The sequence below is a fragment of the Schistocerca nitens genome, chromosome 3, assembly GCF_023898315.1.
Source record: "Schistocerca nitens isolate TAMUIC-IGC-003100 chromosome 3, iqSchNite1.1, whole genome shotgun sequence".
Classification (NCBI taxonomy): Eukaryota; Metazoa; Arthropoda; class Insecta; order Orthoptera; family Acrididae; genus Schistocerca; species Schistocerca nitens.
This window is the reverse complement of record NC_064616.1, coordinates 454,054,992-454,068,233: the sequence shown is the minus strand read 5'-3', so window position 1 is coordinate 454,068,233 and position 13,242 is coordinate 454,054,992. Positions and strand designations below refer to the sequence as shown.

Below are 13,242 nucleotides of genomic sequence, written 5' to 3'. Positions count from 1 at the left end.
CACGCACACATCTTACTGTTCATGAGTAAACAACTGATACTTAAGCTATATCCGTGGATGCACGGTAGGTGTGCAGTTCGATTGTCGCTTAGGCACAAAAGTTTGTATCCTTATTTTAGATTCAGACACCTAGCGGCTCGTAAGAAAAACCGATACATAACATTTGATTTTTCTTAGTTAACAATCCGATTACGTGTTGGGTTCATATCTCTGTCACAGAACTTCACATCATGCACTTCATCTTTAAATGCATGCACACTTTGTTACTTCAGAATGGAGGTATATCAGACATCTTTCGTGGTTAGATAACAGGGACGAAAGGATCTTGATAGGAGTCACGGTTTATTACAAAAATTGTCGTCTTTTATTTTCAAGTTTAGATTTGGTTACTGGTATTGGCAAAAATTTCGGTAATTCATGACCCTTCATGGCTAGATTAGATTAGATTAGATTAGATTAGATTACATTAGATTAATTCTTGTTCCACAGATCATGAATACGACATTTCGTAATGATGTGGAACGTGTTGCTTTTTATTTCTCTCTCTCTCTCTCTCTCTCTCTCTCTCTCTCTCTCTCTCACACACACACACACACACACACACACACACACACACACACACACACATTCTTTTTTATTTTTATTTGTTTGTTGTGCTCGAATATCGGCGAGGCACGAAAACGCCTGTGGATGAGTTCCTTAGTTTTGAGTACACTTACGAAAGAAATACAAAAACAACAATGAGAGTTACTGATTTATGATGCTTAGTTTGCAGTCAGTTTTGAGTATTATTAGTAACTAGGCTCCAGTCCCTAAACCTAGTTACAGAAAGCAAATCAGACGCATTACGTATTCCAGGCCGTAGCAGGCTCAACTTGGAGACACCAGCTATGGTCACTTCCCAGCCCGCTGTAGGATCACATCGGTTCGTCTTCTTCCTGCTGGTACTGTAACTGAGATTTGGCAACAAGGCAATGTATGTTTGGCAACTCTGTGATCGACGAGTTACTTCCTGGTGTGCACGGAATTAAGCCTCAAAGTTCACTTGATTTTACTTGTCATTTCCATTGAATAATCTGAGTTATTATCGCTTGAAGGTTAACAAAAGATTGTAAATTTACGGTTTTCAGCCCACGTGGAAATCACAACCAATCTCGACCTTTAAATAGCGGCTTACGAGTCCTAGTCACTATTGGCGTCGTAAGAGGAAGCTCAGACCCATACCTCTTCGCCAGCTCTGTGGTAACGTGCTGATCTGTGAAAAAGCGTCTGTTATGGTTCGCAGTTCCAGTCTCACTGACTGCAACGTTTTTATCCCTTCTGTGAAAGAGCTACAAGCAGTCGGATCAAACATCAATAAGGAAATCGCAAGAAAATGCTTTCGGCTCATAGTGCAATGTTGAAAACCTTACAATGCTGCACAACAGGTAACGCCTCTTTCCACTGCTGACAAGCGAATTTTGGGTTTCTAGGAATACGTAACTATATTTATGAAATGCCACATTTGTATACCTCTTGAGTATGACACAGCATACCAATTAAACACAGACCCAATCAAAATCTAAGTGAGTAGTATTTTACTAATTCGTGTCGATAGAGGCACGCTTGTGTACAGATACTCGGTTTTATTAAAACAGACTTTTGTCGTAAGGTTATCGTGGTTAGTTTTATTTCATTTCTTATAATACAGTGCACAATTTTCGTAAGGTTTCCTATAGTGTTGTTAAAACAATAGTAAACATGAGAGAGAAATTAATCATCAACGATATATGCGAATTCTCTGATGTTACCTATGACAGTCTGACAATGCACATGCAGTTTATTGATTACATGCATGTAGAAAACTTGTTCTGAGTCACTTGTCAAACAAAGTTTGAAGAAGAATAAAATCTCACTACCACACGACAGCTAATATAGAAAATTCTTTTCTGACATATTATGGCACGATGCGCTCTCCCTACACATCTTCGAGATGAATCTGCTGCCTGCTGTCTATTAAACCTGAATAGAACAAAATGTCACAGTAGTTAGCCGTTTTTCCACATGCGACTACTTTGGGTTGAGAAGTGAAGGGAATTATGTTCAAAGTTCCATTACATTGATAACTTCAGCAGACAGCAGAATTGCGTTTTAAAAAATGTAGCACTGAATGTATTCTAACTCGCGACATCTTATCTACGCTACTAGCTGACACGTAGCTACAACAGCTCCCGAGCTCGACAACTATTCCTCCAAAATTTTTGGATTCCACAGTACTGTGAGATTATGCATATTGCCAGGTCTTGACTTCTGAGAGACAAACAGTTACAGCTTTTCTTTTGGACTGAATGACGTTTTCTACAAACAGATAGCGCAATAGAATAGCTCACGTGGAAAGGAACACTTCCTATTTAAACTTCTGCATCCTACACTGTTGGCAGTTCTGTGTAGGTGGCAGTTACGTGATTTTATTTCGGTGATTACAAAATAGAGTCGAATGTATGCACTGGGTAGCCGAGGCAGCTAGTTCATGGTGATTCGGTCAACCAAGTAAATGAATTTACTGAACATGCTGCAAATTACTACAGGGAGCCTGTGTGTCAGAATTCTCATCCAGTGTGGCGCAACAGCATCACGATAGAAAAATGAGTCGCAGAGAAGAGCATTTCATGGTCTGTTGGACGGATGGTAGGTTGTTATACCTATGGTCTGGGTTCGATTTCCACTTCTGTCAATAATTTTAGATAGAGAGAGATAGATTCCATTCTCTCCTGGCTACACCAAGTGAAGAAGATATAATGGCAGTGTGGTCTGAAAATTCACATTAAAGATGATATTCATTCTCTACCAAGTAGACGGTAGGTTGAACCACAATAAAGTCTGGAGTGGCGACATGTAGAAACTCTATCACCAGTAACCTTTCTTATACTAGTTATTTATTTCAAGTGACGAAACAAACGCTATGTATGGTCACAGGATACTTATTCCGTCTTTTATCCGAGCTTCTGTATGTCGATAGAATTGGTTCTGAACCGGGAATGCTACTCAGATTGCCCTTAATGCGGAATTTGATCCCTTCGTGGCAATACAGCTCGGCTGCAATTTGTTGTTTGTTCAAAACTGCAGATTCCTCAACATTTCCACATATTACGCGTGAATGGGATCGAATCCTGGCCTGGCACTAAAGACTTAATTATGTATTATCAAGCTCTAGCATGAGAACACCTATCTGCTGCTGGATAATAATTTTGATTTTTAATGTATTTTCATTCGTTGTCAACACTAACGATATCTGACGTTTTTAACTCCCAGTGAGACACAGAACTATTTGCGAGATGACTGTAAGTTCAACATGTTATTCTGAGCAGCTGGTGGAGAAAAATTCAGTAGCTGATGTCTCTTTGTGTGTAGTCAACAACGATATGTGTGGGACTCTATTACCAGTGAGCGCTGAACTCTTCGTCATATTATTTCTAGTTCAAACATGGTCACATGTCACTGCTGGTGCAACAAACCCATATTTAACGTTCCTTTTCTCTAGAATATAACAGCGATAGGTGCCGGGTTGGAGTCCTAGGAAGGAAAAAATTAATGTTTCGTCTCGTCATTTCAGTTAAAACATCTAGCTACTGCCGCGAAAATCTGATATGTCACATTTGACTGTGCTTCAATAGCAATCCGATTAGGTTCTGGGTTCGAATCAGTGTCCAACACAAAGCTTTACCTCATGGCATTTCAAGTAAGTTACTTGTGAAGAAGCAATATTTAACATCTCTCGTAGTTCGTTAACAGAGACAATAGATGCTGGGTAGGAATTCGCGTCGTCTGTTAAAAATGTTTGCGTTATGCAATTTAAAGTTGATATTTGCTAACTGATACTATCTAAAACTGAGGTACATCACTCTCTGTATGCCTAATCAGGAATGACTGTTAGTTTCCGTCAGTCACAAAATCTTTGCTTAGTCTGCATGAGCTGGGTTTGAACCCATATGCGGAACAAGACGGTTCGTCGTGTCATTTGAAGTTCATACATATTCTCAACTAGCTGCTCATGAATAACTTAAATTTTTAATGTCATTTTGTGTTAAATAATAAGTACGGAATGTTACTTTGAAGAGGAAATCATGAATATGACCAACTTACTACGTGCATTACCAATCTGACGTAATAATGAGAGTGGTAACATTTCAGATATGTCATTTATTGTAATAAATGTGAGCTTACAAGCCTTAAGGACAGTCTTATCTGTGATAAGGTGTTCCCTGATATTTGTAGTATCGTGGTATTACTTTAAATCTTGAGTTACTGCGATACAGAGCAGTGTTTTCTAGTGGTGACTTATTGGAACCATTTTCAATAGTCAAACGACTGTACCAAGGAGTGATTAGTGGACCTGCTAGACAGCTGCGTTATGCTGGTTGCATGCGAATCAGGTGAAATGCAATTCAGGTCGTTCGGATACTTTTGAGCACGACTGTACATCTCGAGGTGAAAACGTACGAAAATGCACAACTGCACTTTTGCGAACTTCTGTTTTATTTTCGCATCAATACTGTTGTGAACCCATCATCTGGTATCAATGCATTACATTACCATCCATTATATATAATCAATTTGATAGTACACTTGATATTATAGATGAGTAGGACACAAGACAGGACATAGATAATGTCCGTTTGACGTCAACAGTGAGTAACATTTTACTTTTTTTGAATAGGACAATGTTCCTCTCCAATAATTTTTAGATTAGTTACAATAAGCTTACGCTGCAAGAGAATTCGCTTGTATTTTTCAATATGTGGTCTGTTGTCGGTTTGAAGGCCTTCCATTACATCGGCAACGTAGTGCAATGCCACCGAGGGCTGTCTGGAGTAGGGTGGAGATAGCAATGTGAAAGTTGCTAGCTGTCGAAGATCATCTTCATATTCCTAATGCGATTAGGACATCGTATACTCTTGACGACGTTTAGCACCTGTGCGGTCAGTCACCCAATTTCAGAATTCATGTTGAGTAATCCTGCTAAATACCCATAATATTGTCTTTTTATATTGATGAGTAATATGGATAGTTGTCACGTTCATGTGCTGTCTACAACGCAAATTTAATGTTACTATCCTAGGAACTAACCTGCAATACGTTTTGTATTTCATAATCGGAACTATCTGCATTAACCGTCATCAGAGCAATGTCAGGGAACAGAATGCAGCAGTGCCTTGGTACCTACTTGGGGACCTGCTTGAGTCGTGTTCTAAGGAAAGGGTAGTTGCTGGTTCACATTATATTACACTAGCGAGAAGTACCGACTTTTCCCTTTCTCTGCAAACATCCAGAACTAAATTCAGAAACTAAATGCTAAGAATATATTTGCATTGTTCCAATTCAAAGATCAATAGATATGGATATAGATATAGATTTTCATATTTAAAGCCATTCTCGTTCTGCGTTGGAATAAACTTCATTATTTGCTTGTTCTTGTTACGATTGTTATTGTCATTCTCTCACTCGCAAGAGTTTTCACATTCCTATTTGGTATCGATGCACATGAAGAGTGGCTATGAAAGAAGGGAATACTGAATGTTACGTCATGCAGAATACACTCATTTACTTCGGGTCCTCGTGATCGACGCTACAGGAGAAGTGAGATACATAAAGTTGACAGTGTGAGGACAGACATGCTGGCACAACTCTGCAACTACACAGTCTTACCAGATAAAATGGTGCTGCGGAATCGAAAGTGTAGTATGGACTTTGCCACAGTAGCAACTGTTCAACTGGCTCTGAGCACTATGGGACTTAGCTTCTGAGGTCATCAGTCCCCTAGAACTTAGAACTACTTAAACCTAACTAACCTAAGGACATCACACACATCCATGCCCGAGGCAGGATTTGAACCTGCGACCGTATCGGTCGCGCGGTTCCAGACTGTAGCACCTAGAACCGCTTGGCCACCTCAGCCGGCTGCCACAGTAGCAGACAGCTGCTAATTTCGGACCATGACCGTGGATTACACTTTGGTCAGTGCTGGTTAGAGTGTTGCAACTCTAAATGGAAGGCTTTGTTTGATAGTCTTGTGCTGATGCTGTCTGAATAAATTATGCCATTGGGTAAAAAGCGGTTTAGTTTTGAGACCTAACCCACGAGGGGGGAAGGCACAGTGGTCTGCTTCAGGAATTCCATGCAATAAAACACAAAAAACAACCCAGGAAGGGTTCGAACAGCTACTTTCATGCAGAGACATGCATTTGGAATCTGTTCATTGTTACGGGGTCAAACAAGAGGGTAACATTACTGAAACAATGGTCGGGCTACTTAGTATATAATAGAGCATACAGATTTCAAGGAGGAAACATATGAAGACGCAGACTTCAACGTTATCGATATGTGCGGCATATCTTTCGTGTTAACAAAAGTAATATCCCGCTTTACCTCTTCTTACGTCTCAAATGAAATGAATGCCATGAGGAATCGAATATTTGTTGACTGCGTCTCTTCTTGCTTCCATCCTTACCAACATATTTCTTCATTCTCATGGTAATCATGACATTCAATGTGTATGCTGCAAAAGATTGCACGTGGACAAATTCGACATCAAGGTGCAAAGTGTTTGGTATCTTACATTATATTCAATTCGAATAAGCTTCATCTCCTCCTCCTCTGTTTGTGTGTTTAAGGCAGCGTTTTGAGGCTCAGGCAACATCGCAGTGACTATAGTCCGCCTCTTGCCGACAGTGTGTCATTAGCTCAGAGGTTCCCTTGTGAGTTGCAGTGCTCGTACTATATGACATAGCAGTTCCAATCAGGGTAGAAGCCGCTGATTACAACCTTTTATTTTCCATTTTAATTAATGGAGTTGCAAACTGCTAGTAAAAATTCCTTATGCGAAATCTGAAGAATACCTTTAAACATCAATCTTAGTCCGATTTCGACTTGGTAAATTAAGTTAATATCATGGATGTCTGCTTTGCAAATGCCAAGGTGCTTCACTGTAAAATAGATCCTCAAAAGATTCAAACCGACTGTCAACGATATAAATTTGAGCTTTCTTCGTCATATAGGTCTAACATGTCAGAAGGTTGTTTATGAAGTGCACATGTTGATTAATATAGTTCTCCTCTTCTAAATTTTTCCAATAGCATTTAACTGTAGACATTTTCTAACACCGGCGTTAGCAATTCCTTTCCGTTCTCTGAAACCTCCAAAAGGACAAATTTTTCTGATGACCTTAACTATCACTTCCGATCAACAATAAATACTTCATGAACCCATACATGGAACTCCAAATGTGCAGTGTTCCTGCACTGCTACAGAACATGCATTGCAAGGTATTCACACAGTTTATCTGATAGACTTACCATAAGGAATGAAACAAGAACTGTAATACACTTTACACCACAGACGCTCACTCTGGCTTGACGAAAACATCCAAACATTGACCTAAAGTTGCACAAATAATTGAGTTTGAAAGGAAAAGAAACGAGGTATGAAGCATTTATAAATTCATCGAATGTAGTGAGGTGGTTTAATTTTGTCCCAGTCAATAAAATTAATTTCAGGCCATACTCAGCTCTTGCCACCTACTAATCAGGGAGTCTGTCTCCGTTGCTTTTGAGCGTGAATGGAATTTGTAGAAATTTTCTGTGGAGCAACATTTAATAATAAAGCGTTTTAAATCATCAATAGCGATGAGCGGTAGCTGGCGCTTTCGATAAAGGACAGGAGAGTGCAGCGCCGCTGCTGTCGCCACGGCCGCTGCCAGTAGCCAGCAAATGGATCCCGGAGCTTTGCCGCATACGGCGTCCAGAGGAGGACAGTCTGCAGGAAATCTGCCGCAAAATCGTTACTGGATAAAATTTTGATATCGGTGTGTCAGAAAGCGAAATAGATTGAATCTGCGCTACCATTACATTCAAGTCTTCAGCATTCAGACAGAAGAGGCTATAAAAATATTTTATGCCAGCTGCTCTCGATCCACTGACATTATGAACAGAAACAACGCACGCTACCGCTAGACCACAGGCATAATCAGCCTAGAGTTTCTCTATCATGGGACAAGTTTTCCTCCAGGAAGTGCTGCAGTCTACAGTGTTGCCAGATTGTGCAGATAACCGGACTTAAAGAATTAGCGAGTTGGCCAGTTTTTTTGTCCCATGTCGCGATCGGCGCGGACTTAGCTTCTGAAGCAGCCGGCCGCCGGTCGAGTTTTGTGTCAAAGAGTGTACATATGACAATCTATGTACCACAGAGATCAACATCATTTATAACCATCATAAAGATTTTACGCCTGACAGGCATGTCAATTCATGTAGACATGCACAGTATGTGCCACTGGTGATGGGTTGTATGCCAGAACGCTGGTCTGTCACATAAATACTTTTGAAATCCACCTCATGGTGCAGCTCAGACATTTAAGATGTCCCTTATTGAATACATTCAAATTTCAAAGTGCCCAGCATACAAAGAAATATAGTTGACTAATTGCTTACAAGAAGTGGGTAAGCCTGTCATGCAGATGACAAATTATTATTTAGATAGGCAGTCACACACAATATATGATTTTCAGGTATGTTCCACATCAATCTCATCATCAGATGTAATGGAGGACAGATCAGTCAGTAAACTGACTGATCTTCTTATTTAGAGAATTATCCCTAATGACTGGAATGTTAATGAAAAACTGAACTCAAGCCTGCCTGCCTTCCATGTATACAGCAGGCACAATGATAAAATGTGAGACATAGAAAACTGTAGCGACTTAGGCTGCACTAGTTTCTCACACCAGAAAAGGTACACAGGTGTCCAAAGACGTTTATCAAAGGTGTATCAGGATGATCATTTTCAAGCAAGTAGCCAAGTGGCAGACCAGTATGCCCAGATCATTGTTCTCACCAGCTGTTATAGTTCTGTGCATCCACATCCTCAAATTTACAAATGAGCTCATATCTTAAAAGTCAGGAATATAGCAGTCAGCTCAGCAATTGGTGAGTGACACACAAGCGTTATTAGCAGTTTCACCTGCAGCCACACTTACCTGAATTCTGATGTTGACCGAGTACCTAGAAGAATAGCACCCCCTTCTTTTTCCTTTGTAGCCAAAATGACTTTGCCACGTATAACACGAATTTACCTCTTGTCTGGATATGTGGATAAGGAATATCAAAAAGCAGTTTACTGACTCTCCCTGCGTCCACACTTCAGAATTACAATAATTCCACATCTCCTTAATAAACAGGGTAGTAACTTAATCCACACTTTGGTAAGAATCTTAATTTATTCTCTATAAAGTGTGACCAGATCTTGCTTTTCATAAATGCCAAATTATCTTACTGCTCAAAGTTTTCATATAGACATGGAAGAAAAGAGATTAGTGTTTAATGCATTTATGACTTCAAGGTCATTTAACATCAGAGTTTATCACATCTGGCCAAAGCTGCATAAAATGAACTGATATCTGGCTGCTAATGGGAAGACTCTGGCATTCACCTAAGATGATTTCGAGCAATGAAAGCTAGGTAAGTATGACTGGAAATAGTTCAAATATTGTTAGTCCCAAACAAGAATCTAATGCCTTAACCAGTGTGTCATTTGGCTTAAAATATATGAGAGATTTATTTAAGTGGTAAGAACCACCAAGCTTCCCCCTGGAGGGAGGGTGATATAGGAGGTGAATACAGAGAGAAAGGGAGAGGAGGAGCTGGACAGCTAGAGGGGAAGGAGGAGAAGGCCAGAGGTAGGGGGAGCAGAGAGGGGGAAGAAGGAGATGGACAGAGAAGGGGGAAGGAGATGGACAGAGAAGGGGGAAGGAGATGGACAGAGAGAGGGGGGAAGGAGATGGACAGAGAGGGGGGAAGGAGGTGGACAGAGAGGAGGGAAGGAGATGGACAGAGAGGGGGGAAGGAGGTGGATAGGGGGGGAGACAGACAGAGAGAGTGATAACGTGGACAGAGAGAGGGGAGGAGCAGATGGACAGATAGAGGGGGAAGAGGAGATGGAGACAGAGAGGCAGAGGAAGAAGAAGACGAGGAGGAGGAGATGGACATGGAGAGGTGGGACGAGAAGATGTATGCAATATATGTGACATATGCACCATGAGCAAAGCCACAGGTATGAAATTAGTAGTTCATAATTATCAACTGAGTTGTTGGATACACGATGGTATGGAATGCCAGGATCATGCAAAAACCTTGTCAAACTGGTGCTTTCTCAGTTGGCTTCACACAATCTGTGAATCTGAGATTTGATGGCGTTTAGTCATCTGAGGATGTTGACATTAAAATCCTCAACATGCAGCAACAGTGTAAGTTACTTCCAAAAATGGGAATTAAAAACCTCAGCAAACTTTGTCAACTCAAGCAGTGGCCTCGGTATGAACCAAAAATAGTTTAAGAAAGAATGTGATAGAATAATTAACAGTGACATAATTTTTCCGAACAAAAATTTAAAATCAGTGCTAGCTGCTCATTCCATCAATCACTGTACCATCAGTCACAACTGAGAAGTAGCTTTTTGAAAGCTAATCACAAACAATGAAAACCGAAGGGAGAATTTTACTGTGGATGAACTATAATCACACTAGAAACAGAGGACCAAGGGTTAGCTTTTTACTGTTCAGTGTGTTTATTCTTGTCTTGATAACTGAAAAATCATTATGAAAGTTTGGATCTTATGAAGATGCAAACATGTCACTGCAAGCTAGATTTGTGGAGCTACCAAAGCATATCAATCTTCCAAGTACATTCATAGCTCTCCTCAACATTGTAAAATATATTTAAAAGTTACCCATGCAGAAATGTCTGTCATATTGTTACCTCAAGCAGTCACAACTATAATAGTAGATCAATACCTCTTACAGTCCTGGAATCATACATCAAATGTATGTTTGTGCATCACCATGTGCATGTCATGTACAGTATTGATTCAGAAGACAATAAATATAAAAAAAAAATTTTAAAAATCACAAACCAGTTGGCCACACTTTTCTGATGCAGCTTCTAAGTGCAACACCATGACATGCTGAGTAAAAGATTATTTCCACAACATTATTTCTGTTCTGAAACATACGGTAGTGTATTTGGATATTTAGCACAATTTCACTCACTAACAATAAGCAGAGTTCAGCTCCCACATGGAAAAAGGGCAGCTGAACTCTTCAGTAAGGTTGGAATTAAAGCCTCAAGGATCTCTCTTCAAGTGTGATCTGCTTAAAGAATGTAAGATCGATAAATTCAATACTCACATCATCTCTGACGTCATCTGACGTTATAGCTTCTTCTAGGCTGTCTTCGATATTACCACTAGTGACATCAGTGATTACTGGACCATTGCCCTGAAACAACAAAATGCTAGCTTTCAGACAATACAAAACATTTTTTGTCAGCTAGTAATACTGTATTGTAGAATCTTGCCAAATCACTAACCCCACATACCAGGGCCTGACAGAACCTTTCCTTTAATAATATATTTCCAAACACACACACACACACACACACACACACACACACACACACACACATACATTAAGCACACTCTCTTCCAATATGGAAAGAAGGAACGAATATTAATGTTCAGTAGTCAAAGCCAAATGTATTAGACACTGGCTTCAAATAAGACAGATTAATGTGAGGTTTAAAGTTTCTACAGTTTATAGACTATTCTGTGAAATTTCAGGCTAATACTAGACATGTAGCAGTTCCTCTAAAATTTCACAGGACAAGAAAGACTGCATTAATAAAAGCAATAAGGATTTTTTCCCATGACTTTCTACATTCTGCAAAATGCTGTAATACATTTGGCTTTTAGAACAATTTTTGCAAGTCTATACATTGCAGACTCTACTTCTCACAGAAAGAAAAATCAGTTTCACTCTTCATCAGGACTGAAATGAGACACTCAAGTACCTCTCTTGAAGCATGAACTGTTTAAAGGATAGTAGATTCAGATTTGAAACTTACATCATCTTCAAGGTGATCTGGGATGAGAGTTTCCTCCAGGTTGTTTTCAATAATAGCACTAGCAGCATCAAGTGCTACTGGAACAGTGGCCTGAAACAATCAAAATGACAACTTTCCAACAAACTGCTATATTTTGGAAACAGGCTATAAGTACTGTAATGGATTCAAATTCTACGGTTGATGGAAACTTTCTTTCAATATTTACTTTAATACATCAACAAGAATCACAGTAAATTCAGTTACTACAAAAACAAACACACAAAATTAAATTCACTCTCTTCCAATAAGGAAAGAAGGAAGGAATATTAACATCAGACATTCAGATGTCAAAGCCAAATTCATTACACACTGGCTACAAATAAGACAGATTGATGCAAGATTTTAAAATATTGACAGCTTATACATTATTCCACGAAATTTCATTAATTGAAAATAACTGTCCAGATAAGTTAATCAGAAAGGGTACTAAACAGCCATATAAAAAACAATGGATCACTAGAGGGATATAGGTGTGTTGTGAAAGGAAAAGGGAAATGTACCTTTTGGCAAGAACAAGTAGGGATCCTGCAGCAGTTGTACTCTATGAAAACTACTCAAAATTACTAAGAAAGATTATTAAATAATCAAGAAACTTGCACATAATGTCAGAAATCAATTCTTCGGACAACAGACTTAAGCCTATATTGAATGTAGTGAAATGAGAGACAGGACAACCAGTCACAGAATATGACATCACTACTGAACTGAATGGAAGGGTTATAAATGATGAGTCACGGGTAGCAAATGCATTTAATAATCATTTCTTAAATATAGTAGAAAGTATAGGAACAAAAAGTTCAAAAGCAATATCCCAACAGTATGCTGAAAAAGCAACTTCCATAAAATTCAATCATAATCTTTTAGTTTTGAAATTAAGAAAATTATACATTCTCTCAAAAATAAAAGTTCATCTGCTTTTGATGATGTTTCCAATAGATCACTAAAAATTTGTTCCATGTAATAAGGCCAGTCTTGTCTGAAATATGTAATGCATCACTAACTCAGGACATTTTTACAGAGAGACTGAAATATATGTAGTTAAATCAGTCTTCAAGAAAAGTGATAAGAGATATGACAGTAACTACCAACCTGTTTCACTGCTGACAACATTCCAAATTTTTGGGAAGATGAAGCATTCTGGAATAGTATCTCACCTTAGCAACAATAGTATGCTTCAGAAGAGTTGCTCTACTGAGAATGCCATTTACACGTTCACTCACCAAATTTTACACACATGAAATAATAAAATACCACTGATTGGTAATTTCTGTAACCC

The 13,242-nt window shown here is 39.1% G+C and overlaps 1 protein-coding gene across 1 annotated transcript in view; it reads right to left on the bottom strand.

Annotated features, from left to right (window-relative positions):
- The window catches only part of LOC126248382 (uncharacterized), a 549,077-nt gene that overhangs the window by 381,494 nt on the left and 154,341 nt on the right, over window positions 1–13,242 (bottom strand). The window contains exons 7-8 of the mRNA XM_049949323.1: window positions 11,928–12,017; window positions 11,213–11,302 (exon numbers count right to left, since the gene is read on the bottom strand). Coding sequence (XP_049805280.1) covers window positions 11,213–11,302; window positions 11,928–12,017 — 180 coding nt within the window. The remainder of the gene's footprint in view (window positions 1–11,212; window positions 11,303–11,927; window positions 12,018–13,242) is intronic.